Source organism: Canis lupus, chromosome 2 (genome assembly GCF_003254725.2).
Source record: "Canis lupus dingo isolate Sandy chromosome 2, ASM325472v2, whole genome shotgun sequence".
Lineage (NCBI taxonomy): Eukaryota > Metazoa > Chordata > Mammalia > Carnivora > Canidae > Canis > Canis lupus.
Window position 1 is genome coordinate 66,277,631 of NC_064244.1, and position 24,105 is coordinate 66,301,735.

Sequence of the window (24,105 nt, forward strand, 5' to 3'; positions counted from 1 at the left end):
TTCCAGCACAATTTGTTTAAGAGACTTTTTTTTTTTTTATCCAGCGAATGTTCTACTTCATAACCTAGTATTCCATATCTAGGATGTAAAAAACTAATCTGGATACAGACAAATACTGATGGGCAGAGATGTTCACCAAAGCATTATTTAAAATGGTGAAAGATTAATCACTTCTTGGCCTTTCGGCTAAGTATAGTATCTGTTCTTATCAGTTTAATATAATAGTGAAAAATAGGAAGAAATCCATCACCTCCAACAATAGATTTTTTTGATGATGATATAAGAGGATTAATGTAGGCAATAAAATTGTTTTGATAATGTCTGTGTAGATTTTAGAAAAATAATTTTAAAAAAAAGAAAAATAATTTTAAAGGCATATGTAATCATAAATGTCTTTTAACTGTTATTTTGGTTTTCTCTTAATGGAGTTTCAGTGTTGCAATAATCTTTCTCTCTGCCTACCTGTTTTTAAAGAATTTAATAACATGAGAAATACTCATAATACTAATTGAGAAGCAATAAAACTAAACTATGCTAATGTGTTTGTGCCTGCACATGCCTAGGGAAAGTTACATGATTAAAAGTATGCTAAAATATAATACTTGTGTCTTCATTTTGAGATTTTGGATAATTTTATTTTCCTTATTTTTAATAGTTTTTAAGTTTTCTTATTCAACATACTATTTTAATTTGAAATTTATATTGTATGGTCTTAATACAGTATTACTGATAAATATTCTTATTTTGGTTCTTTACAGTAAGGTAATCATAGGAAAATAATTTGTATGTCTAGTTTAATGTCTCAAGTCAGTCTTTGCTGGTAGTGTAATGTAATCAGTATATATTTTATTTTTACTTCACTATGTATTAATAAATTTTATGATAACAAATACAGCTAACACTTATTATTTACTGTGCGGGACAAGATACTCAAGTTTAAGCATTATCATTCAATCAGCATAACTCCATAAGGCAGACTAATTCTACTAATTTGCAATTCACTGTATTGCTTTATAGTTTTACTACATTGTTTAAATACCTACCCCTAAGTTCGCTGTTTCTTTCCATTATATACACCTATTTCTAACATAAGAACTATATTAAAAAACCATGTATACTTTCAAATGATTTCATATCTCTGGTGATGTTAGCAGAGTACCAATGAATATTAAAATATTTAGATATTAATTAGTCTTATCCTTTAAACATTCAGTTTAATTATGTAGCAAATACCTAACAAATACACACATAGGGAGAGATTGACTTTTAGAATGCCAGTGTGAGGACTACGTGAACCTACTCTCCCCAAAAAGGAAAAAAAAATACTGGCCAAACAACTAATATCAACCATTTCAGAACTCTAGAAATTAACTAAAGCCAAAGAATGGACTATTTGTCTATCCAAGAGGAACTACTAACCCTCAGTAAGGTAGCAGGGTCTATAGCGCTTTAATTTGGGACTATTACCACCCAAGCTCCCTTCTCAAGTACTGAGTGGTGTGGCAGTGCAGCGCTGTGAAAAGCCAGTAGCTCACAGTAGACAGGACTGACTGAATTAAAATTCCCATCCCCATAGCAGTGTCAAAATTTTATCTAAACTAGCAACCCCCTGGAAAAATCCCCATTCTCAGGATGTTGGGGCTATTTGATCTGAGTTGGAGTTCAGCCCAACAGTAAAAAAATAAAATTTAAAAAAAAAAAAAAAAAGCCCTATCCCCCAGGGCATTACCAAAACAACAATCCTCTGTCGGCAAAATGTAAGCAACCTAAGCCTATGATTTCAGGGATAGTGAAACAAGAGCCTGGCCAAAGTATAAAAGGAAGTCCTGAGGAACTAGGTGACCATAGACAACTTTGCAGTATATTCATGGGGATCTAGAAGGCTGTGAAGATGCCTAGAAAGGAAACTCCTTCATTCAAAAGTCAGCTTGAGGACAGCCCTGGCTCAGTGGTTTAGCGCCGCCTTCAGCCTGGGGTGTGATCCTGGAGACCTGGGATCAAGTCCCATGTCGGGCTCCCTGCCTGCTTCTCCCTCTGCCTGTGTCTCTGCCTCTCTCTCTGTGTCTCTCATAAATAAATTTTTTAAATCTTAAAAAAAAAAAAAAAAAGTCAGCTTGAGTATACTACCTTGAGGCCCTGCTCAAGCAAGAAATGAAAGCTAAAGCTGTCCTGTAAATGCCTGAAGTTTGAAGGCATGCTTCCACACATACTTCCCCCAAAGTGTGGAACACATATAGACAAGATTTTTAAGGAAATCCTGTGTACCAGTCATTGGTTATAATGACTCAAGTATGCCCCCTAGAAAGCCAGGCTTAAGACAAACACTTTAAAAATAAGAAAATAAATAACTTTGTGGCGGGGAATGCAGAATCTATAGAATTCATCCAGGAAAGTCATTAAACAAATGAGCACCACCAACAACAAAGAAAAACCGACAAAGCCCTGAAGGGAGATGGTTGATACTATAGTTGTTATAGTATCTAAGAAGTCCACTTGCAACAACAAATTATAAGATATGCAAAGAAACAGGAATGTGTGCCACAAATACATTTTAAAAAAATAAAAGCAAACAACATAAAATGTGCCCAAAGATACTGGACTTAGTTGACAGAAACTATAAATCAGCTATTATAAATATGTTCAAAGAACTAAAAGAAGCCAGGATAGAAGAATAAGGGTTAAGTATGACAACTATGTCTTATTAAATAGAAAATGGAAATAAAGAGATAAAGATCATTTTTAAAAATCAAATAGAAATTCTGGAGGTGGAAAATATAGTAACTGAAATGAAAAATTCAGTAGAGGCTCAACAACAGATTTGAGTTGACAAAAGAATAAACAAACTTGAATACAAATCTTTGTATAGAGAAAGTATACAACCTGTGTTACAGGAAAAACCTGAGAGAGGTGCCTGGTTGGTTCAGTCAGTTAAGTGTCCAACTCTTGGTTTCAGCTCAGGTCATGATTTCAGGGTTGTGAGGTTGAGCCCCTCCCCTTTCTCTCTCTCTCTCTTTGTAAAATAAAAAATAAATATTTTTTAAAAACATAAAACCTCAGAGACCTATGTATCTTCCATCAAGCACACTAACATATGTAGAAGGGAATTCTTAGAAGGAAAAAAAGGAAAGGGGGCAAAATAAATATATGAAGCAATAATGGGAGAAATTTGATGAAGAACATTAATCACCACATCTAAGAACCTCAGCAAATTCCAAGGAGAATAAATTCAGAGAGATCCACACATAGTCAAACTGTCAAAAAACAAAGAGAGCTGCTACTTAATACATACAAGAAGCCTCAATAAGATTAACAGCTGAGGGGCAACCCTGGTGGCTCAGCAGTTTAGCACCACCTTCAGCCCAGGGCGTGATCCTGGAGTCCCAGAATCGAGTCCCACATTGGGCTCCCTGCATGGAGCCTGCTTCTCCCTCTGCCTGTGTCTCTGCCTCTCTCTCTCTCTCTCCTCTCTGTGTATTCTCATGAATAAATAAATAAATAAAATCTTAAAAAAAAAAAAAAAGATTAACAGCTGACTTCTCACCAAAAACCACAGAAGCCAGAAGGGGATAGTATACTCAAAGTGCTATTCTGCATGTATGGGCAGCCTGGGTAGCTCAGTGGCTTAGTGCCGCCTTCAGCCCAGAATCTGCTTCAGCATGATCCTGGAGACCCGGGATCGAGTCCCACGACAAGCTCCCTGCATGGAGCCTACTTCTCCCTCTGCCTGTGTCTCTACCTCTCTCTCTCTCTCTCTCTCTCTCTCTCTGAATAAATAAATAAAATCTTAAAAAAAAAAAAGGAGTTCTGCATGTGGCAATGCTATCCTTCAAAAATGAAGAAATTTAGACATTCAGATATTCTTAGGTAAACAAAACAGATAATTCACCTCCAATAGACCAACCCTACAAGAAATGCTAAACTGAGAGGGCAACTGGACAGTAACTCAAATCCACACAATTAAGTTGAAAACACCAATAAGACTATAGATAAACATAAAATATGGTAATGCCTCATTTCCTATCTGTCTTAAAAGACAACTGCATAAAATGATCATTATAAATCTGTGTTGAGGGGATCCCTGGGTGGCTCATCAGTTTAGCACCTGCCTTCAGCCCATGGCGTGATCCTGGAGACCTGGGATCAAGTCCCACACCGGGCTCTCTGCATGGAGCCTGCTTCTCCCTCTGCTTGTGTCTCTGCCTCTCTCTCTCTCTGTCTTTCATGAATAAATAAAATCTTTTAATTAATAAATAAATAAATAAATCTGTGTTGATGGGTTGATAATGCATAAAAATATAATTTGTATAATAAGAGCAAGGAAGGAGGAAGACAATAGCTATTTTGGAGCAAAGTTGTTATATGCACTAGGAATTAAAGTTGAAAAAAAAAAAAGGAATTAAAGTTGATTTTTTAGTTAATATGCTAATTGTAATCCCCATGGCAACCACGAAAACCATAATTCAAAAAAGAGAAAAGAAAGTAGAGAATTAAAATGGTATACTAGAAAACATTTAACAAAGCATCAATGAAGAAATAGAATTTAAAAGACATAAGACCTGTACAGGGATCCCTGGGTGGCGCAGCGGTTTGGCGCCTGCCTTTGGCCCAGGGCGCGATCCTGGAGACCCGGGATCGAATCCCACGTCGGGCTCCCAGTGTATGGAGCCTGCTTCTCCCTCTGCCTGTGTCTCTGCGCCCCTCTCTCTCTCTCTGTGACTATCATAAATAAAAATTAAAATTAAAAAAAATAATAAATTAAAAAAAAAGACCTGTACAAAACCAGAAGTAAATGGGAGACATAAATCCTACCTTATCAGTTATTACATCAAATGTAATTGGAATAAACACTCCTATCAAAAGACAGAGATTGGTACAATGGATAATTATAATATGACCCAATTATGTGCCATCTACAATTATGTATCTTTGAGACGCTTTAAGCGCAAAGATACAAAAAAATTGAGGGGTGCCTGGCTGGCTCATTCAATGGAGCATGTGACTCTTCACCTAAGAATTGTAAATTCAAGCCCTACATTGGGTATAGAGATTACTTTAAAAAAATAAAATCTTTTTTAAAAAGACATAAATAAGTTGAAATTAAAAAGATAGGGAAAATTATGCCATGCAAAGAGTAACCAAAAGAAAGCTGGAATTGCCATTCTAATATCAGATTAAACTAGACTTTAAGATAAAAAAATGTTACTAGAGACAAAGAAGGACACTTCATAATGATAATAAAAACGGCAGTCCATAAGGAAACTATAAAGATATTGGCACCTAATAACAGAGCATCTCAAATACACGAAGAATTGAGGAGAGAAATCAATAATTCAAAAATAAATTATTGGAGACTTTAATACCGTACTTCTAGCAGTGGATCAAATGAGGCATAATATCTAAAAAGAAAGAGAAAATGACGCTGTAAACCAACAAAACCTGACATTTATAGAACACTCCACCCAACCGGAGCAGGGTATGCATTCTTCTCAAGCACAACTGGAAAGTTCTCCAAAGTAGACCATATACTAGGTCACAAAACAAGCCTCAGTAATGGAAAATGATTGAAATCATCCCAAGTACATTCCCCAACTATAATGGGATGATATTAGAAATCATTAATATTTGAACATTCACAAATATATGGTAATTAACACACTCCTAAAAAATCTATGGGTCAAATAAGAAATCACAAGGGAAACTAGAAAATATTTGAGATGCAAGAGAGCAAAAACACAACATACCACAATATATAGGATGCATCTAAAGTGGTTTTTGGAAGGAAATTTAGTACTTTAAGTGCCTATATTAAGGAATAGGAACAATCTCAAATTGATAACCACCTTAAAAGATAGCCAACTAAACTAGCAAACTAAAACCAAAACAAGCAAAAGAAAAGACTCATATTACTAAAATCCAAAATAAAATAAGATTCTACTACCACCCTTCACAGAAATAAAAAGGTAACTACAGGTACATATAGCCAATAACATTTGAAAAGGCACTCAGCATCATAAGTCATTAGGGAAATGCAAAAAAAGCCACAATGAGATACCACTTCACAACTACTGGAATGGCTATGATAAAAAAACGAAACAACAACCACAACAGATAAAGTGTTAGCAAAGACGTGGAAAACTTAGAATCTTCATACATAATGGTGGGAATACAGAATGGTGCAACCATTTTGGAAAACATAAGTTGACACAAATACTTGTATGTGAATGTGCACAGCAGCATTTTTCATAAAAAGACCACACATTGTATGATTATATGAATCTCCAGAAGAAGCAACTCTATAAAGTAGATTTGTGGTTGCCCATAGCTGAAAGAGTAAGGGTTAGAAATAGAATAACTACTAATGAGAATGGGGTTTCTTTTTTTGGGTGATGAAAACATTCTAAAATTTGACCATGGTAATGGCTCAAAAACTTTTTTAAGGGATCCCTGGGTGGTGCAGTGGTTTGGCACCTGCCTTTGGCCCAGGGCGTGATCCTGGAGACCCGGGATCGAATCCCACGTCGGGCTCCCAGTGCATGGAGCCTGCTTCTACCTCTGCCTGTGTCTCTGCCTCTCTCTCTCTCTCTCTCTCTCTGTGTGTGACTATCATAAATAAATAAAAATTTAAAAAAAAACTTTTTTAATATACTCAAAACCACTAATTGTACATTTTAAATGGGTGACGCCTATGGTATGTGAATTGTATCTCAATAAAGCTGCTTTCTTTGAAAAGTGAATCATTGATGGTAATGAACCAGACATTTCATTTAACATTTTTATCCTTAAAGAATTAAGTTTTGGCACCTGAATTGTTAACATTTTATCATTTTAATATTTGATGAGAGCAGTGTTTACAAAGATGCCTTTTTTTTTTTTTTTTAATAAATTTAGCTGGACAACTCAGCCAATCAGCACATTTAGCCCTCCAACTACCATACAATGTACTTGGTTTAGGTCGAAGTGCAAATTTCCTTGATCATCTTTATGTTGGCATTCCCCGTCCATCTGGAGAGAAGGTGAGTAAAAATTTATTTTGCTTACAATTAATCTGTGTCATAATATACACTATTCAAATATCTGAATTTAACAATTTGAATTTAATCGAATTTGAATTCGAATAATTGAAACTTTTTAAAAAGAATGTAGGAAAAGAAAGTGACCCATCTAAGCTTATCTTACATAGAACACATCATAACTTAAAGATATTGTTTCTACCACTGCTCATAAACCTCATGACCTCCTTTCCCTCTTTCCTGCTTTTAACTTCATCTTCAATATCTAAAGTAATACTTTATTTTGTTTCTTGTCATACTTCGCCTCCACTCGAATTTTAACTTCAAGCAGCACTTGTACATAGCACTTTGAACAGTGTCTGCTACACTGTTCAAGTAAATTAATGAATCCATAAGACGGAAAGAAAATCCTTCCCTGAAAAGATCTAAAAAATTGGCCAAAAGGGCACCAGAGCCTTGTTTGGGGCTTAATATATATATATAAATTTAGCTTACTCCATACCTAGAATTTCAATTAATTAAGGAGCACTTGAGCTTTTTCCTTACTTATTTAATAATAATTCTGTTTTTAAAGTATACTAGATGTTAAATGTTCTTAAATTCTTTTTCCAGTCTATACGAAAACAAGAGTGGACTGCAATCATTCCAAATTCCCAGCTAATTGTCATTCCATATCCTCACAATGTTCCTCGAAGGTAATGTCCTTGCTTGAACTGATTTTGGTAAAAATGCTGTCAACTCAGAATCATAGGTACAGTTACATCTTGTAAAAACTCTCTCTGTTCTACTGTGTTCCCATGAGTGCCATCATTTAATTTGCTTACAGCAAACGTTAAATGACTAAACATTCCTACACAAAAGGTCTCTGACTTTTTTTATAAAGAACAAATTAAGCCTTATTAGAAAAACAGCCAGTTAACTAATTAGGGATTTATACATATGCTGCTTAAATAAACTGATCTTCAGTTTACTAGCTGTAAATCCTAAAATTTCAGAATGCTGAATTTTTTTAATGATTTATTTATTTATTCATGAGAGACACAGACAGAGAGAGAGAGAAAGAGAGAGAGGCAGAGACACAGTCAGAGAGAGAAGCAGGCTCCCTGTGAGGAGCCTGATGTGGGACTCGATCCCAGATCCCAGGATCATGACCTGAGCCAAAGGCAAGCGCCCAGCCGCTGAGCCACCCAGGCGTCCCAGAATGCTGAATTTTTTTTATAACAAGCACTGATCTTTCTAATAAATGCTTGGGAAGTGGTATATATCCCACAGTGGTTAGGCACAAGTTTTAGAGTCAAACAGACCTAGGCTGGAAACTAAGATCCACTGCTGAGGGTCAATCTCTGCACCTTTTTCTACCATAAAAGGATGTAGACAAAATATGTTTCCGATAGTGCCCAGCATAGATTAAGTTTTCAGTGAAAGGTATTTTTATCTTATTAGCAGAATATATTCCTTAAAAAGAAAAAGAATATATTCCTCATATAGGAATAGCATTTAAATCTAAACCCCCCTGTTTTTTAAAAGTAGATGATAAAGATATTCACTAACACTTAAATTTCACTAGGAAGAAAAATAACCAGGGATGCCTGGGTGGCTCAGCAGTTGAGCATCTGCTTTCGGCCCAGGGTGTGATCTGGAGTTCGGGGATCGAGTCCCATATCAGGCTCCTTGCATGGAGCCTGCTTCTCCTGTCTCTGCCTTTCTCTGTGTCTCTTATGAATAAGTAAATTAAAATCTTTAAAAAAGAAAAGAAAAAAATAACCAAGGAGGAAGGGTGTAATGTATCTATGAATATGTAACCAACAAGGTCTGGCTTTGTTACATTCCTTCTCGAAATGCAGTGTATATATATTGTTCTTTATTAAATTTTTAGGTGGAGTATATTCAGTGGTTTGCTAGTACCAGTTCATGCCACCCCATGAACTGATTATATGCATGTTTTTCCCACCCTGTTCAGTGAGGTCACACGTCAGCTATGATGGGAGTATTTACAACATGAAAATTGACAACTGCCAATCAGGGCTTTTTCCCCATCCCAGAGAGCCCGTTTACCAGCATACCACAGGATGTATCTTATGTGGGTTAAAGGGCTTTAGAACCAAACTACTTAAGAAAATAACTTTATTACAACATTATGCTTGAAATAAGATAACATCACTAGAAGGGCACCTGACGGGCTCAGACAGTGGAGCACATGACTCTTGATTTCAGGGTTATGGGTTCGAGCCCCATGTAGGATACAGAGATTACTTAAAAATAAAATCTTAACAAATAAAAAAGATGGGATGCCTGGGTGACTCAGCGTTTGAGCGAGCGCCTGCCTTTGGCTCAGGGTGTGATCCCACGGGATCGAGTCCCACATCGGGCTTCCTGCATGGAGCCTGCTTCTCCCTCTGCCTACATCTCTGCCTCTCTTTCTGTGTCTCTCATGAATAAATAAATAAAATCTTAAAAAAAATAATATCACTAGAAACAGTTCTAATCTGCATTCAAATATTTTTTAATGAATCTGTATTATGTGTTTGTTATTTTTCTATACGTGAAATTTATAACAAAACTAAAAAATCTGTACCATGAGTAGGAAAAGGTTTTGATATTTCTATATGGTATAATATCATCACATAGAACAGTTTCTTAAAATAGAGTGGTAAGCAAAAGACAATAAAAGAAAAATGTATTTAGAGTATGTAATTAACCATTTGTGATTTGAAAAAGGTATCTGTGCATATATGTCTTTATCTGTATAGAATATCTCTGGAAGGATATGCAAAAAACTGTTAAGAATGACTGCTTCTGAGTAAGAAATTAAGGACTAGCCTTTTGTCCAATTTTTTACCAAGATTCCTATTTTCATGGTTTTAAGTCTGCTTAAGAACTACCCAAAAAAAGTCTCATGAAAGAACTTTTTCCTTTTTTTAAGTATGAGGTAAGCTACTGAAAATAGCTAACCTCAACTAACAATAATCGTTTTCCTAGTTTTCTTACTTTTGAGTTTCTGGAAAATTCTTTTATAGTTTTCTTTTATAATCTCAACATTTTTCATGTTTCCCTTGCTCTTTCTGAAGAACTGTTCTTTTCAAATTTATGTACATAATAAAAACTGAATTGATTTTAGTTTGAGGTGTATTTTGAGATTTATTGACTAGAGGCTAACTTACAGATCAATAAATTTTAATTATCCCAAAATAAGTCAATCGTACTTGCTATTCATCAGAATGATCTTACTTTCATTAAACTTTTAAAATGAAAATAGGCTGAATGGATTAGAAAACAAGCCCCATCTCTATGCTACCTACAAGAGATTCACCTCAGAAATAAAGACACAGACTGAAGGTGAAAGGAGAGGAAAGATGTTTCACGCAAGTGGGAACCAAAAGAAGCTGGGTAGCTATATTTATGTCAGACAAAACAGACTTTAAAACAAAGACTGATAAAAGACAAAGAAGGGCATTATAAAATATTATAGGAGTCAATCCAACAACAGGGTGTAACAATTGGAAATATTTAGGTGCCCAACACAGGATCACCTACATATATAAAGCAACTATTAACAGACCTAAAGGAAGAAACCGACAGTAATACAATAATAGTGACTTTAAAATGAAATTTATGCATTACCTATTTTCAGAGACAACAAATGTACATAACCACCTACAATGTTGATGATATAGACCTCAGTTTTAAGCTTTTCGGAGTTTGCAAGTACTGTATTATGTGGACTGTTTTAGAAGAAAGAACTAGTTCTATTTATACTATGGTCTACATATTGCCATTAACACTAAGGGACTAAAAGTGATTTTCTAAGAAGTCTCAACATCATTATAGTAATATAAACCCTCCAACATGTTACAGAAATGATTGAAGTGTTTTTACACAAGCCATCTATTCTCACCCCCTTAGATATATGGCTGGTTTAGTTGCCCATAATACATATGTGAACAGAGATAAAAAAAAATAAGGTGATACAAGATCTTATCAAAATTAGGTTTCAGATTCAGCAAGTAAATCGAGATGTAAAAAAAAGTCTCCAATTGTTCTAAGTACCCTTAATAAGTTTACGTAAGAATAATTCTCATAGGATCAAAGAAAAATAATGAAGCATCTCATCAGAAATTCTGTTCTTTTCCAGTTCTCTGAGTAAAATCTGAACTCTGTAGGATCATCAATATTCTTAAAACCCTATCTAAATTTATTGCTGTTGTTTTATGTCTAGTGAATGGATAGATGGGAGAATGAATTAATGGATGAATCATCTGATTCATTAATTAATAGCTATTTGCTTTTGGGACTCAGTAGAATTTTGTTATTTTTCAGTAAAATGTGTAATTTTAATGATTCTGTTTTATCTGCAGCTGGAGTGCCAAGCTGTATCTTACACCAAGTAACATTGTTCTACTTACTGCTATAGCTCTCATCGGTGTCTGTGTTTTCATCTTGGCAATAATTGGCATTTTACATTGGCAGGAAAAGGTTTGTTCATTTAAGTGAAACATTAACATTGTTCATTTAAGTGAATTAATTAACATTAATATATTACTATTAATATATTATAGTATATTGTAATATATTGCTCTCTAAAATATATTGCTCTCTAAAAATATATTGCTCTCTAAAATATTGTAATATATTGCTCTCTAAAAATACTAAATAGTATAGACTTTTTTCAAAAGACTAAGATTTTGTGATTTTTCACATTCTATCCATAATGTCCTCTTTTTAATTATAATTTCTTTCATCCCCTTAAGTTACTGGTGTCTCTTAGCAACTCATACAAATCACAGAAAATTATTTTAAAACTTCAGTGCTATACAATAGTAATAAAATGATCACCCCACAATTCCCAGGTATATAGAAAAACTTAATTAGAAATAATGTCATAAAGGCCCAAAAAATAATAATCATTTTTTAACTGGCCTGTGTTTATTATCTACTGTTAGAGCCACGAACACTTTTTTCCAGGAATAATGGCTATGCCTATATAAAGAATTAGAACACAGAGAGGTTAAATGATTTTCTCAGGTATGGGTGTGAAGTAACAACTAAAGTGATAAACGTCTTTTCCATCTATAAAATATTCTTTGCACTAAACTAAACATTTTCCTATTTTTTAGAATAATGGTTAAATAATATTTAAAAACAACAGTCCTGGGCAGCCTGGGTGGCTCAGCGGTTTAGCACTGCCTTCAGCCCAGGGCCTGATCCTGGAGACCCAGGATGGAGTCCCATGTCGGGCTCCCTGCATGGAGCCTGCTTCTCCCTCTGCCTATGTCTCTGCTTCTCTCTCTCTTTCTCTCTCTCTCTCTGTCTCTCATGAGTAAATAAATAAAATCTTTTTTTAAAAAGTGTAGATTTTTTATACAGTGTTTATGAGGAGGAAAAAGGAGACTATCACATAAATTTACTAGCAGTTTAGATATAAATTGAAAAAGCTAATTTCTATGAAAATGTGGATATGAATTATACATGAATTAATATGAATATATGTTAAAGTATGTAACTAGCAGGTTCCAACAGTGTTTCCCAAAAAAGATTTCTTCATGTCATAAAAGTGTTTCTGTTTTTTGTACCTTCTCTGTTTTGAATGTCATGCCCATCATAATCATTTTTTGTAAACTAAATTTACCATGTGCTGTAGCTGTTGGGAACTTAGGGAGAAGAGATCTTAATTGTTCTGATAAATGTTCATAGGTTTGTCTCTTCCTAAAAAAGTACTCCATTACACTTTAAAAAGGATAAAAGAAACTTATACATTCATGTACTTTTAAGATTGCAACTGAAGACATAAAATAAAGGGTAATTCTACATACTTTTGACCAGAAGTGTCAGAACATAGTCTGAAGAACATAGCTCTAGACCTATAAAAGGAAGAAAAATAATTTCATTAATTTCTCAGATCACCTGATTATAGTATAAACATAGTAATAATGATACAGTGGCAAAAAATTGAAGTTTTAAATACAGATGTAGATTTGGCCATGTATACTCTCCTATGGTACTGTGCTTCATCTCTACCTCTTTGACCACTTCTCATTCACCTAGCTGGGTGCTCCTTTTCTACCCATTCCTAAACACAGTGTCTGCCCTAAGCCATCCTCTTTCTACACTTTTCCTGCCAATTTTATCCAAAACCATAGCTCAAACTATCACCTCAAATATCCCTAACACTCATCTGTTCCTAAAGTTCTCTTAGCCCATTTCCAGCTGTATCCATGACATCTCTACCTAGACCACTTAAAACAAATACTTTAAAGCTTTGTCTCTCTTCTTTCCCACCTACTTGTAAGATTTGATCAGTTGCCCTACTGATTCTGCTTCCATAACAATCTCTGTAGCTGACTCCACTTCTACATTCTTACTCTCAGGGCTTTGTCCTGTTCAGTCCTGCCTAGTCTCCCTGAATCTATTCTCTCCCTTTTCACTCCATTGATCACACTGCTGTCTTTATAACTCATCAAGTTTAGCCTTAATGATATCACTCCTCGGCTCAAAAATCCCTGCCTAAAATGTGTCAACTCCTTAACCTAGCCTTCATAGAACTTCCCTGTGACTCCATCATATACGTTTCCAACCATGTTTGTTTCACATATTCCCTGCTCCTGCCCAAGTTCCCGTGAGCGCACCTATTCTACTCCAAGCTTGGAAGGAATGCCTCTTCTCCTCTATTTTCCATAAATATTTTCTTTCCAAAGCTCTCCCTTTCCTCACTCCAACCTACAAGTAATCTCTCTCCCAGAATATTAGTGATATTTTTCTTTTTTTCCCTGAAATAGTTATTCAATATGTTTCACTTTTTTCTTTAAGTTTCTTGAGAACACGATACAAAACTCCGAATTTTTTTTAATCCCTCAAAATACCAAGCACAGTACTTTGCTGGGAGTGGAGGTCAATGAATATATGCTAAATCAATAGGTTAATGCCAAAATAATTAAGTTACTTAGATTCATTTATTAACATCAGTATTAAGAATGGGAAAAGTATAATAGGTCATTCCACCATTGTAGATTCTAATATTTACTACTACTTTCAAATAAATAAGAAATGATAACAAACTAATATTTTAGGAACATTTCTTATTGTTTTTAAATTCAATTACTGGGTTATTAATTATAAAATAGGTACTGTAAACTATAAAAATGTTATAAGATGATTACATAATAAAATCATATCCTTTATCTATTTGCTTAGAGATTTGTTTTTTTTTCGTTACTTTTTATTTCAGAAATAAGTCTTCTCTTGACCTTTTCCTATCATTTATAAACTAGTCTAAAATTCTTTTTCAGAAAGCAGATGATAGAGAAAAACGACAAGAAGCCCATCGGTTTCATTTTGATGCTATGTGACTTGCCTTTAATATTACATAATGGAACGGCTACTCACTTGATTAACTGGAACACTAAATTTGGCTGATAGAAGAAATTAAGGGACTTTGAATATTATTTATAAATGATGTATCCTTTGGTAATTATTGAAAAGTATTCAAATAAATATGGTCTGAACATGTCACAAGCTCTTTTTTTAAAGCACTTTGTATACAATAATTTGGGTTATTTAAATGTGCTGTACATTTTTGTTCCTTTGTGGAATGTGTTGCATGTACTCAGGTGTTTATGTATTTATAATCTTACTAGAATAATGATGATGGAAAAAGACATGTATAAATTAAAAAAATGAGCAGAGATTTTGTGTTCCACTTGAATGGGTCTTGCTTCTTATTCTAACAATACGAATTATACCTTTGCGAATGTATCACAGATAAAGTTTTTTCACCTTTGTCATAGCAGGTGATAGCACACAGGATACAGCTAGGGTACTCTGGCTTTGGAATTGCAGTCCAACAGACTTGCCTTAAATTCCTGGTTCCACCACTTACAAGCTGTTTGAATTTGGCTAATTGTTAACCTCTGTGAGCCTTGTTTTCTTGTTTACAAATGGGGCTAGTAATACTACTCACTTGGGTTTATAAACATCAGATGGGATGATGTATGTGGAGTGCTTAGCTTGGTGCCTAGCACAAAATTAGTTAACTGCTCAATAAGTGGTAGTTGTCGTGATTATTATTTTTAGGTTTTGTTTTTTTTTTTTACAGATTTCTACAATTATCAAAATATTTAGACTCAATAGAATGTTATTTTCAGGCATGAGAAAATCATATTCTTTGGAAGACCTAAATTCTTAGTAGTTGGCATTACATAACAATTTAGTATTTGCTCATATGAACTAAAAATTATAGTACCCTCCGAGAATTAATGTGCACTAAAAATTTTCATTTCAACACTGATCCTTATCATGTGATAATGAGGAATGTCTGATTTCTTGAAAGGAACTGCTGTAGATAGCATCTAAGAATGCAAATATTCAACCACATTTTTATTCTCAAAAGCATATTGGAATCTCTAATTTACATTCAGACTTCAATGCAAATTTTTATGAACTTCACTTCACCAAAATATTACTTTAAGACTTACACCTAAGACTGGGAAAAGTTTATATATCAATGCTATTAATTTTCTAATATGCAGTGGACATGTGATGGCTATAAAACACAAAAACCCATCTAAAAACAATAATTTTGTTCTTCATGTTATTTTTTTCTTTACAGTTCATTGACAATGGCATGTGTATAAGTGGTTTACTTTGTGTATCTAAGCATGTTAATGTGTCTCCTTAATAAATACTGTGTATTGAAACAAAGTATTTTTGATGAGTTTGTAAGTATTTTTTAAGTATAAAGTCTAAATCATTTATCTGGACCATAAGACAGAGGTAAAGTGACTCACCTATTGCCTCCTTGTGAGTTCATGCAAGACAGGAATCACCTGACTACAGTACTCGACAACAACACTGCAAGGCACAATTCCACACTCTCCTAAAGACTACTGAGCTAAGTATCTCTCGATTGATACAGCATGAGTTTTAAAACTCACTTGGAGTCAGGATCTATGAGGAGTATGTTATAAGCAAAGAAAATGTTAAAGAGAAAAAAAGAAAAGAGGAAGGAATACTTCACAACTCCCTTAATAAGGTCAATATTTCCCTAATGCCAAAACCGAGTACATATATAATGACCAAGTGGATTACATCCAAAATGAAAAACTAATTTCACTATTTGAGGGAGGAAAAAGCAGTATAACTCACCATATTAGTAAATTAGAAAAACCCTCTTTATTTTCTCAGAGAAAACTTAACAAATCTAACATCCATTCCTGATTTTCTTTAATCTAGGCAAACTATGAATAGAAAGAACTTCCTTAAATTTAAAGGGCTTTTTTTTAAAATATGCAGCTAACAGTCTACTTCATGGTGAGATTGAATGCCTTCTGCCAATGATTAGGTACAAGGCAAGGATGTCCTCTCCCATTGATACTTTTCCACATAGTACTAGAAATCTTAATGAAAGTAATAAAGAAAAGGAAATAAAAGGCATACAGATTGGAAAGGAAGAAATAAAACTATTCCTATTAGTAGATGACATGAGTATCCAGAATATTCCCAGGAATCTATACACACACACACGCACACACATACACAAAACCTCCTAGAACTAAGTGAATTTAGCAAGTTCAGCAGGACACAAGGTCAACACACAATCAATCATTTATATATGAAGACAATGAGCAATTGGAAGTTGACATTTTTTTAAGTACTATTTAAAACAGATACAATAATGAAATTCTTTTTAAAAGATGTATTTACTTAGAGCACATGAGCAGAAGGAATGGAATACCAGCAGACTCCCTGCTGAGCAGGGAGCCCAATGCTGGGCTCAATCCCAAAACCCTGAGATCCATGACCTGAGCCAAAATCAAAAGTTGGATGTTTAACCAGCTGAGCCACCCAGGTGCCCCTGAAATTCTTATGTAGACCTATAACAAAGCATTCATGGGATTTGTATGCAGAAAACTACAAAATGCTAATGAAAGAAATCAAGGAAGATTTGAAAGTAAAGACACTGTTCATGGATTGGAAGATTCAACCTATTAAAGATGCGAATGAACATTCCCCAAAATGATCTATAGATTTGATACTATCCTTATCAAAATCCTAGCAGTATTTTTTTTAACTATACATTATAAACTTTATATAAAAGAAGGAACTAGAACAGCTTAAAATAATTTTGAAAAAGAAGGTAAAAATGGAGGAATCAAACTATCTGATTTTAAGACTTCCGTTAAATCTTATAATAGGGGATCCCTGGATGGCTCAGCGGTTTAGCGCCTGCCTTCAGCCCAAGGTGTGGTCCTAGAGTCCCAGGATCAAGTCCCACATCGGGCTCCCTGCATGGAGTCTGCTTCTCCTCCTGCCTATTTCTCTGCCTCTCTCTCTCTCTCTCTCTCTCTTTCTGTCATTCATGAATAAATAAATAAAATCTTTTTTAAAAATCTTGTAATAAAGTTAGTAACTGAGAGAGTGTGGTATTGACAAAAAGATGGACACACAGAGCAATGGAACAAAACAAAGGGTCCAGAAAGAAACTTACACAAATATAGCTATTTGATTTTTGACAAGAGTGTAAAAGTGATTCAATGGAAGGCAGTCTTTTCAACAGATAGTGTTAGAACAATTGGTCAAACAACAGCAAAGAAAAAGAACTTAACCTAAACCTCACACCTTCTATGATAATTAACTCAGAATGGTTCATAAACTGCAGCACCTGAGTGGTGAGGTCAGTTAAGCATCCAATCCTTGGTTTTGGCTCAGGTCATGATCTCAGAGTTATGAAAATGTGGAACTTAAGACTCTCTCCTTCTTCCTCTGTCCCTCCTCCCCAAGCTCTCTCACTCTCACAATCAATCAATCAATCTTAAAAATGGATCATAAATGTAAAACATAAAACTATAGGCTTTTAGAAGAAAACAGAATATCTTCACAAACTGGAGTTAGGCAAAAAGTCCTTAAGAATGACACCAAAAGTATGATCCATAAAAGAAAGTATTGATAAATTTGACTTCTAAATTAAAGACATTTTCTTTGCCAAAACCAGCTTCAAGACTATGAATAGACGATTGGGGTGTTGGGTGGCTCAGTGGTTTAAGCATCTGCCTTCAGCTCAAGCCATGATCCCAGGGTCCTGGGATTAAGCCCCACAGGGGCTTGTTGCTCAGCACAGTCTGCTCCTCCCTTTGCCTCTACCCCCAGTTTGTGCCCTCTCTCTCAAATAAATCATAAAATCTTTTTTAAAAAGACTATGAATAGACAAGCTGCACACGGGAAGAAAATTTTTGCAAATCACATATCCAACAATGGGCTTATATGCAGAATGTATCCAGAACCCTTAAATGTCAACAATACATAATCCAATTTAAAAGTGGGCAAGAACTTGGATATGTCACTAAAAAAAGGTACACAATTGGCAACTAATCACATGAAAAGATACCCCACATCATTAGCTGCTAGGTAAATGAATATTAAAATCATGAAAAGATACCATTACACACATAACAGCTAAAACAAAAAAAATATTTGAATTCTAAGTGCTGACATGGATGAGGAACAACTGTATCAACTAGAATTCTCATATTCCTGATCAGAATACAGCACTCTCTGGAGATGGTTTTTTTTTTTTTTTTTTTTTTTTTTGAGATGGTTTCTAAAGTCAACTGCACTTTTATATATGAGCAAATCAGAAACAAAGTGGATTTTAAAACAGGTAACATTGACAAAAGCATCAAAGTCAACTATCCTTGAATCAATAACACAAGATGTATCACATCTCTATGGGGTTAATGATAAAACTTTCTTCAGAAACATTAAAGGAGTCTTCAATAAAAGTACATCTATACCATATTCATAGACAGGAAGACAAAGTATCATAAAGATGTCAAATCATCCCAAACTCTAGTCAAGAACCCAATGCATTGTTGTTATTGGTGCTGCTGCTAAACTTGACAAGTTGTTTCTAAAATGCATGTGGAAATACAAAGGGCCAAAAATAGCCCGGAGAATCCTGAAAAAGAACAAAGAACTTGATTCGTCAGATATCTAAACTTAATATAAAGTTATAATGATTAATACAGTATAGTATTAGTGAAGAGACATGGATTCCAGACCTAAACATGAATGCAGGGCAGTCCCTGTGGCGCAGCGATTTAGCGCCACCTGCAGCCCAGGGTGTGATCCTGGAGACCCAGGATCGAGTCCCACATCAGGCTCCCTAGGAGGAGCCTGCTTCTCTCTCTGCGTGTGTCTCTGTGTGTCTCTCTCTCTAATGAATAAATAAATCTTAAAACACACACACACACACACACACACAAAAGAAATAAAACTTCACTTATACCCTGAAGCTCCCCATGTGCTTGTGCCTGATTATAATCTTCTCCCAATTTCTTAGTTTATCACTATTATCATTTCCTTCCTTTAGTTTTCTTTTTGTTCTTCCTCAAGGAACATAACTATTTTTCTCTTTTTGAAAAATGAAGTATAGTTGACATACAATCTTCTATTCATTACAGGTGTACAACATAATGATTTGGCAATTGTACGCATTACAAAATGTTTACCACGGTAAATGTAGTTACCCTCTGTTGCCGTATGAAGTTTACACTCTTACTATATTCCCTCTGCTGTACTTTTCATCTTGTGACATATTTATTGTGGAACCGAGATTTTGTACTTCTTAATCCCCTTTACCTATTTTGCCCATCCCTTCACTCCTCTCTGGGAACCACCAATTTGTTCTCTATATTTATGAGTCTGTATCTGATGATTTGTTTACTTAATTTCCATTTCCCAAACTTGAACACCTTTTTACATGTTTCTTGGCTACTCGGATTTCCTTTTTTTAGTGAATGACCTTTTCAAAACTTTTGTGCAATTTTTTACTGGGCTGTCTTTTCAAATAATTTTGTAGACTTTCTCTATTTTGGATAATTAGTCAGTTATATGTGTTGAAATATTTCCTTTCATTTTATGGCTTGTCTTCATCCTTTTAATAGTGTCTGTGATGAATAGAAGTTGTTAATTTTAATGTGCTCCTGTACATAAAGAATTTGCCATATAGTGTTTTTATTGACTTGAATAAGAAACCCATCCCTACCTCAGGATCATGAAGTTATTTATGTGTTTTTAGTTATTAAATACTAAAAGCTGGTAAATTTGCATTCATGTTCATTTTTTTATTTTTTTATTTTTTAAAAGATTTTATTTATTTATTCATAGAGACACACACAGAGAGAGAGGCAGAGACACAGGCAGAAGGAGAAGCAGGCTCCATGCAGGAGCATGGAAAGCAGATGCTCAACTGCTGAGCCACCCAGGCATCCTGAAGTTTTATTTCTTGATCTGGGTGTTGTTTACATGGCACTTAGCTTTATAATTAAACTGTACATACATGTTTGTTTTAGATACTTTTCCATGTATTGTATTCCACAATTTTTTAAAAATCTTAAAAAGTTTCCCAAAGAATCTTTCATAGATCACATATCTAGAAAGTATTTCATTACAAACCTTATATATAAATCATAAAAAATAGAGATTTGTTGCTAATAATTGCAATAATTTAGACACAACTTCCTTTAAAAATGAAAATTGAATAACACCAATATATAGTTAAATATATTTGCATTCTAATCACACCAGCATTAATAGCATAGGAGTACATAGCAAGCAGCACAAATATTCAGTGCATCAAGGCCTTAAGTTGAACATATGAGAGTTACTCTATCTAGCAAACATTACCAAATAACTATATGAAGAATTTTACAGTTTAATATATGGTTTCATGTTTTATGAATAAAAAAAGCATTCATTTCAGTTTGCAGTAACCAGGTTTAAGCATAAAGTAAACAGATATTTCAAAATGGGATTTTGGCTTTTAAGAAAATGACACCAGGGGCGCCTGGGTGGCTCAGTTGGTTAAGTGCTGAATCTTGATTGCAGTTCAGGTCATGATCTCAGTCAGGGTCATGAGATCAAAGCCCTGAGTTGGGCTGCGTGCTGGGTGTGGAGCCTGCTTAAGACACATACACATTCTCTCTCTCTCTCTCTCTCTCTCTCTGCACCCCCCCCACTTCGAAAAAAAAGAAAAAGAAAATGATACATATATGTTAGCAATATTGTTCTAAGAAATATCATTAGGATCTTTCTTGGTTTTTTACGATCAAATGAAAGTACCTGATCAGAAATTCTCTTGATAAAGCTGAGATACGGGGCAGCCCCGGTGGCACAGCGGTTTAGCGCCACCTCCAGCCAGGGGTGTGATCCTGGAGACCTGGGATCGGGTCCCACGTCGGGCTCCCAGCGTGGAGCCTGCTTCTCCCTCTGCCTGTGTCTCTGCCTCTCTCTCTGTGTCCCAATAAATAAATAAAAGCTTAAAAAAAATAAAAACTTCTTGCTTTGCAATTACACTAAGCAGAAATTTGGAAACAAGTAGAGGTGACAGTGTTACTGAAAGAACTCATGTTGACATCCTGGAAGCAGCTCTTCAAAGTCATCAACACAAATAGTTTTGGTTCATGACTGTATGAATATATGGACTAAATTGTGTCCCCCATGCCCTACATTCATATATTGAAGCTCTAATCCTCAATGTGACTGAATGTGGAGACTGGGCTTCTGAGCATATAATTAAGGTCAAATGAGGTCATAAGGGTAGGACCTTAATGCAATCTGAGTGGTGTCCTTATTAAAGGAATAGAAATGAAGAGTTGGCAGTGCACAAAGGAAGGGCCATGTAAGAGAAAGCAAGAAGGCTGCAGTCTGCAGGCCAGGAAGAGAAGTCTCACCAGAAACTAAGCCCACGTGCACCTTGATTCTGGACTTCCAGCCTCCCAAACTGTGAGAAAATAACATCTCTATTGTTTAAGCCACTAAGTCTGTAGTATTTTGTTATGGTAGCCCAAGAAGAATAATATGACTTAAAATTCTTTCCTGGGCAGCCTGGGTGGCTCAGCGGTTTAGTGCCACCTTCAGCCCAGGGGGTGATCCTGGAGACCCGGGATGGAGTCCCACATCAGGCTCCCTCATGGAGCCTGCTTCTCCCTCTGCCTGTGTCTGTTTCTCTCTCTCTCTCTCTCTCTCTCTCTCATAAAATCTTAAAAAAAATTTTTTTTTTCTTTTCCTCCTTTCTTTCCCTAAAAAAGCCCTACAGATATATAATAACAATGTATCACTTTTCACCATATTTTGCCATCACCCTTGCCATATCCATACACTGTAAGAAAAGTGGTGTGAGACCCCCCTGTCATAACAGTAAAAATAGATTTTTCTGTACATCAGCTAGGTTATGTAAATTCCTCTGTCTTCCTTAATCATTATAGCTTTGCATTAGTCTGCTCAGGCTTCCATTAAAAATGCCATAGACTGTGTGGCTTAAGCAACATTTCTTTTGTCACAGTTCTGAAGGCTGGAAGTCCCACATCAAGGCTCCAGCTTCTGGTGAGAACTCTTCCTGGCTTACAGATTGCTACCTTCTCACTATGTCCACCCAGGGCATTTCCTTTGTGCTGGAGTGTCAAGGAGAGGGGAGCTCTCTCTGGTATCTCTTTTTATCAGGACACTAATCCCATTAGATCAGTGCCCCACCCTCATTTAACCTTAGAGGTCACATCTCCAAATAGTCATTGGAGGTTAGGATTTCAATGCATGGATTGTAAGGGAAACAAACATTCAGTTCATAAAAATCTCTAAACATAACAACCTGCCTTCCTAGGCTATCATTTAATAAAATGTTAGAGCTCCCAAACTCTAGTGGAAAAGAGAGACAACAAAAAGCTGTTCGGTATATAAGCATTGAGATAAAATGCTATATGTTTTAAATGACTCATTTCATAGTAAGTAAATGCTACATACCATTCAAGTGCTAGAAGGGATTTAGTCGGAGAAAAGCAAGTTTAAACTATGATTCTGTGAGGAGGTGGAGAGGCTATTCCTATGCCTTGAACACTCAGGAGGGATGCAATGAAAGCAGAGTTCCAATCACCTGGGAACTGGAAGGTAATCTGGGAACAGACTTGAGCACTACTGGGTGGTCTTCCAGGGAAATAATAATTCAAATACAGAACTCTCCAACTGAGAGATATGCAAAGTGCTTTCATTTTGATTTAGTTAACATATGGCCACACAGTAGTCCCAGCTATGATCTGTGCTTTATCACGTTCCTTGAAAAAATCCACCACCGACAATTACACTAGCACGGCCAAAAGACAGGTGTCTTAAAAGGAAGCAAAAACTGAGCATTCCCAATCTACTCCTTGGGAATCTACATCTCAGCCAAGAACCTAGAGGAAAAAAACCTTTTTAGGCTTCATCAAAATGGTTCTACCAGTAAGAGCTACTAGGCCAAATGAGTCCTGTGTATATACTTTTTAAATTAATGGCTCTAAACACCCGCACCCCCTTCACTATATCCTCAACTGAACTGCCAGATTGGTCTTCCCAGAGCTGCATTACTCCACTATTAAAAACTATGCCTCTGGCCTCCCGAATCAAGCCCAAACCCCTCTGCTTAGCATTTGAACAAGAATCTCCACAATCAAAGCCCACCATATTCTATTTTATCTTTACCGCCAGACAGAACACTTGCCCCGAATGCAATGCCAACCCTTGCTTCTTGCCTGACTTGAAAGTGCTCCTTCCTTCTCTCCTCTACATTCACCATCCACAGACTTTTCATTCTGTCTCCTCCTTCATGAAGCATTCCCTGATGACATCACACTCTGATTCTTCAGTCAACAATTATGCATTAAGAACCTATTCTGTTCCAGAAGTTGAGAGGGCTCCTTCCTCCTAATTCTTTCTGTCCACATTATCTGTGACTTACATTTAACACTCTTACTACTGTCCTACTCTTCCCATATGTCACTTTATATTTGTGGGAAAGGATCTTAAATGTTTTATTTAGCAGCTGGTTTTTGTGTGCAATCTCACAAGCGACTTGTGATTTGTAGGTGATTTGTCTTGGGAACCAGCATATGCACGTCTTTTACACCGCCCATAGCACATGATGAAGGGCTAAATATCTTGCTATTTAATTGCTGTTAAGTATGTTTTCACTTTCAAACGTTGTGAATACTTTTGTGCCTTTCTTAGAGGGACAGAAGGAAAGAGGGAAGAGGTTGACATCCCTAGAATTTGTTCAGTTGCCTAACATTGTCCT

The 24,105-nt window shown here is 35.5% G+C and overlaps 1 protein-coding gene and 1 long non-coding RNA gene across 24 annotated transcripts in view; one reads left to right on the forward strand and one right to left on the reverse strand.

Annotated features, from left to right (window-relative positions):
* Positions 1-15,704, forward strand: part of ITFG1 (integrin alpha FG-GAP repeat containing 1) — a 291,396-nt gene extending 275,692 nt beyond the window's left edge. For all 3 annotated transcript variants that reach the window (XM_025448125.3, XM_025448124.3, XM_025448123.3), the window contains exons 15-18: positions 6,889-7,013; positions 7,623-7,705; positions 11,366-11,483; positions 14,294-15,704. In XM_025448125.3, coding sequence (XP_025303910.1) covers positions 6,889-7,013; positions 7,623-7,705; positions 11,366-11,483; positions 14,294-14,353 — 386 coding nt within the window. In that variant the 3' untranslated portion in view covers positions 14,354-15,704. The remainder of the gene's footprint in view (positions 1-6,888; positions 7,014-7,622; positions 7,706-11,365; positions 11,484-14,293) is intronic.
* The window catches only part of LOC112660561 (uncharacterized), a 90,987-nt gene that overhangs the window by 39,301 nt on the left and 27,581 nt on the right, over positions 1-24,105 (reverse strand). For 11 of the 21 annotated variants that reach the window (XR_007404343.1, XR_003137057.3, XR_003137059.3 and 8 more), the window contains exons 2-3: positions 21,123-21,293; positions 12,821-12,868 (exon numbers count right to left, since the gene is read on the reverse strand). This is a non-coding gene — a long non-coding RNA (uncharacterized LOC112660561). Of the gene's footprint in view, positions 1-4,556; positions 4,717-12,820; positions 12,869-21,122; positions 21,319-23,513; positions 23,762-24,105 lie in introns of those variants that run through there. The other 10 variants (XR_007404340.1, XR_007404341.1, XR_007404342.1 and 7 more) reach the window with 5 other exon arrangements.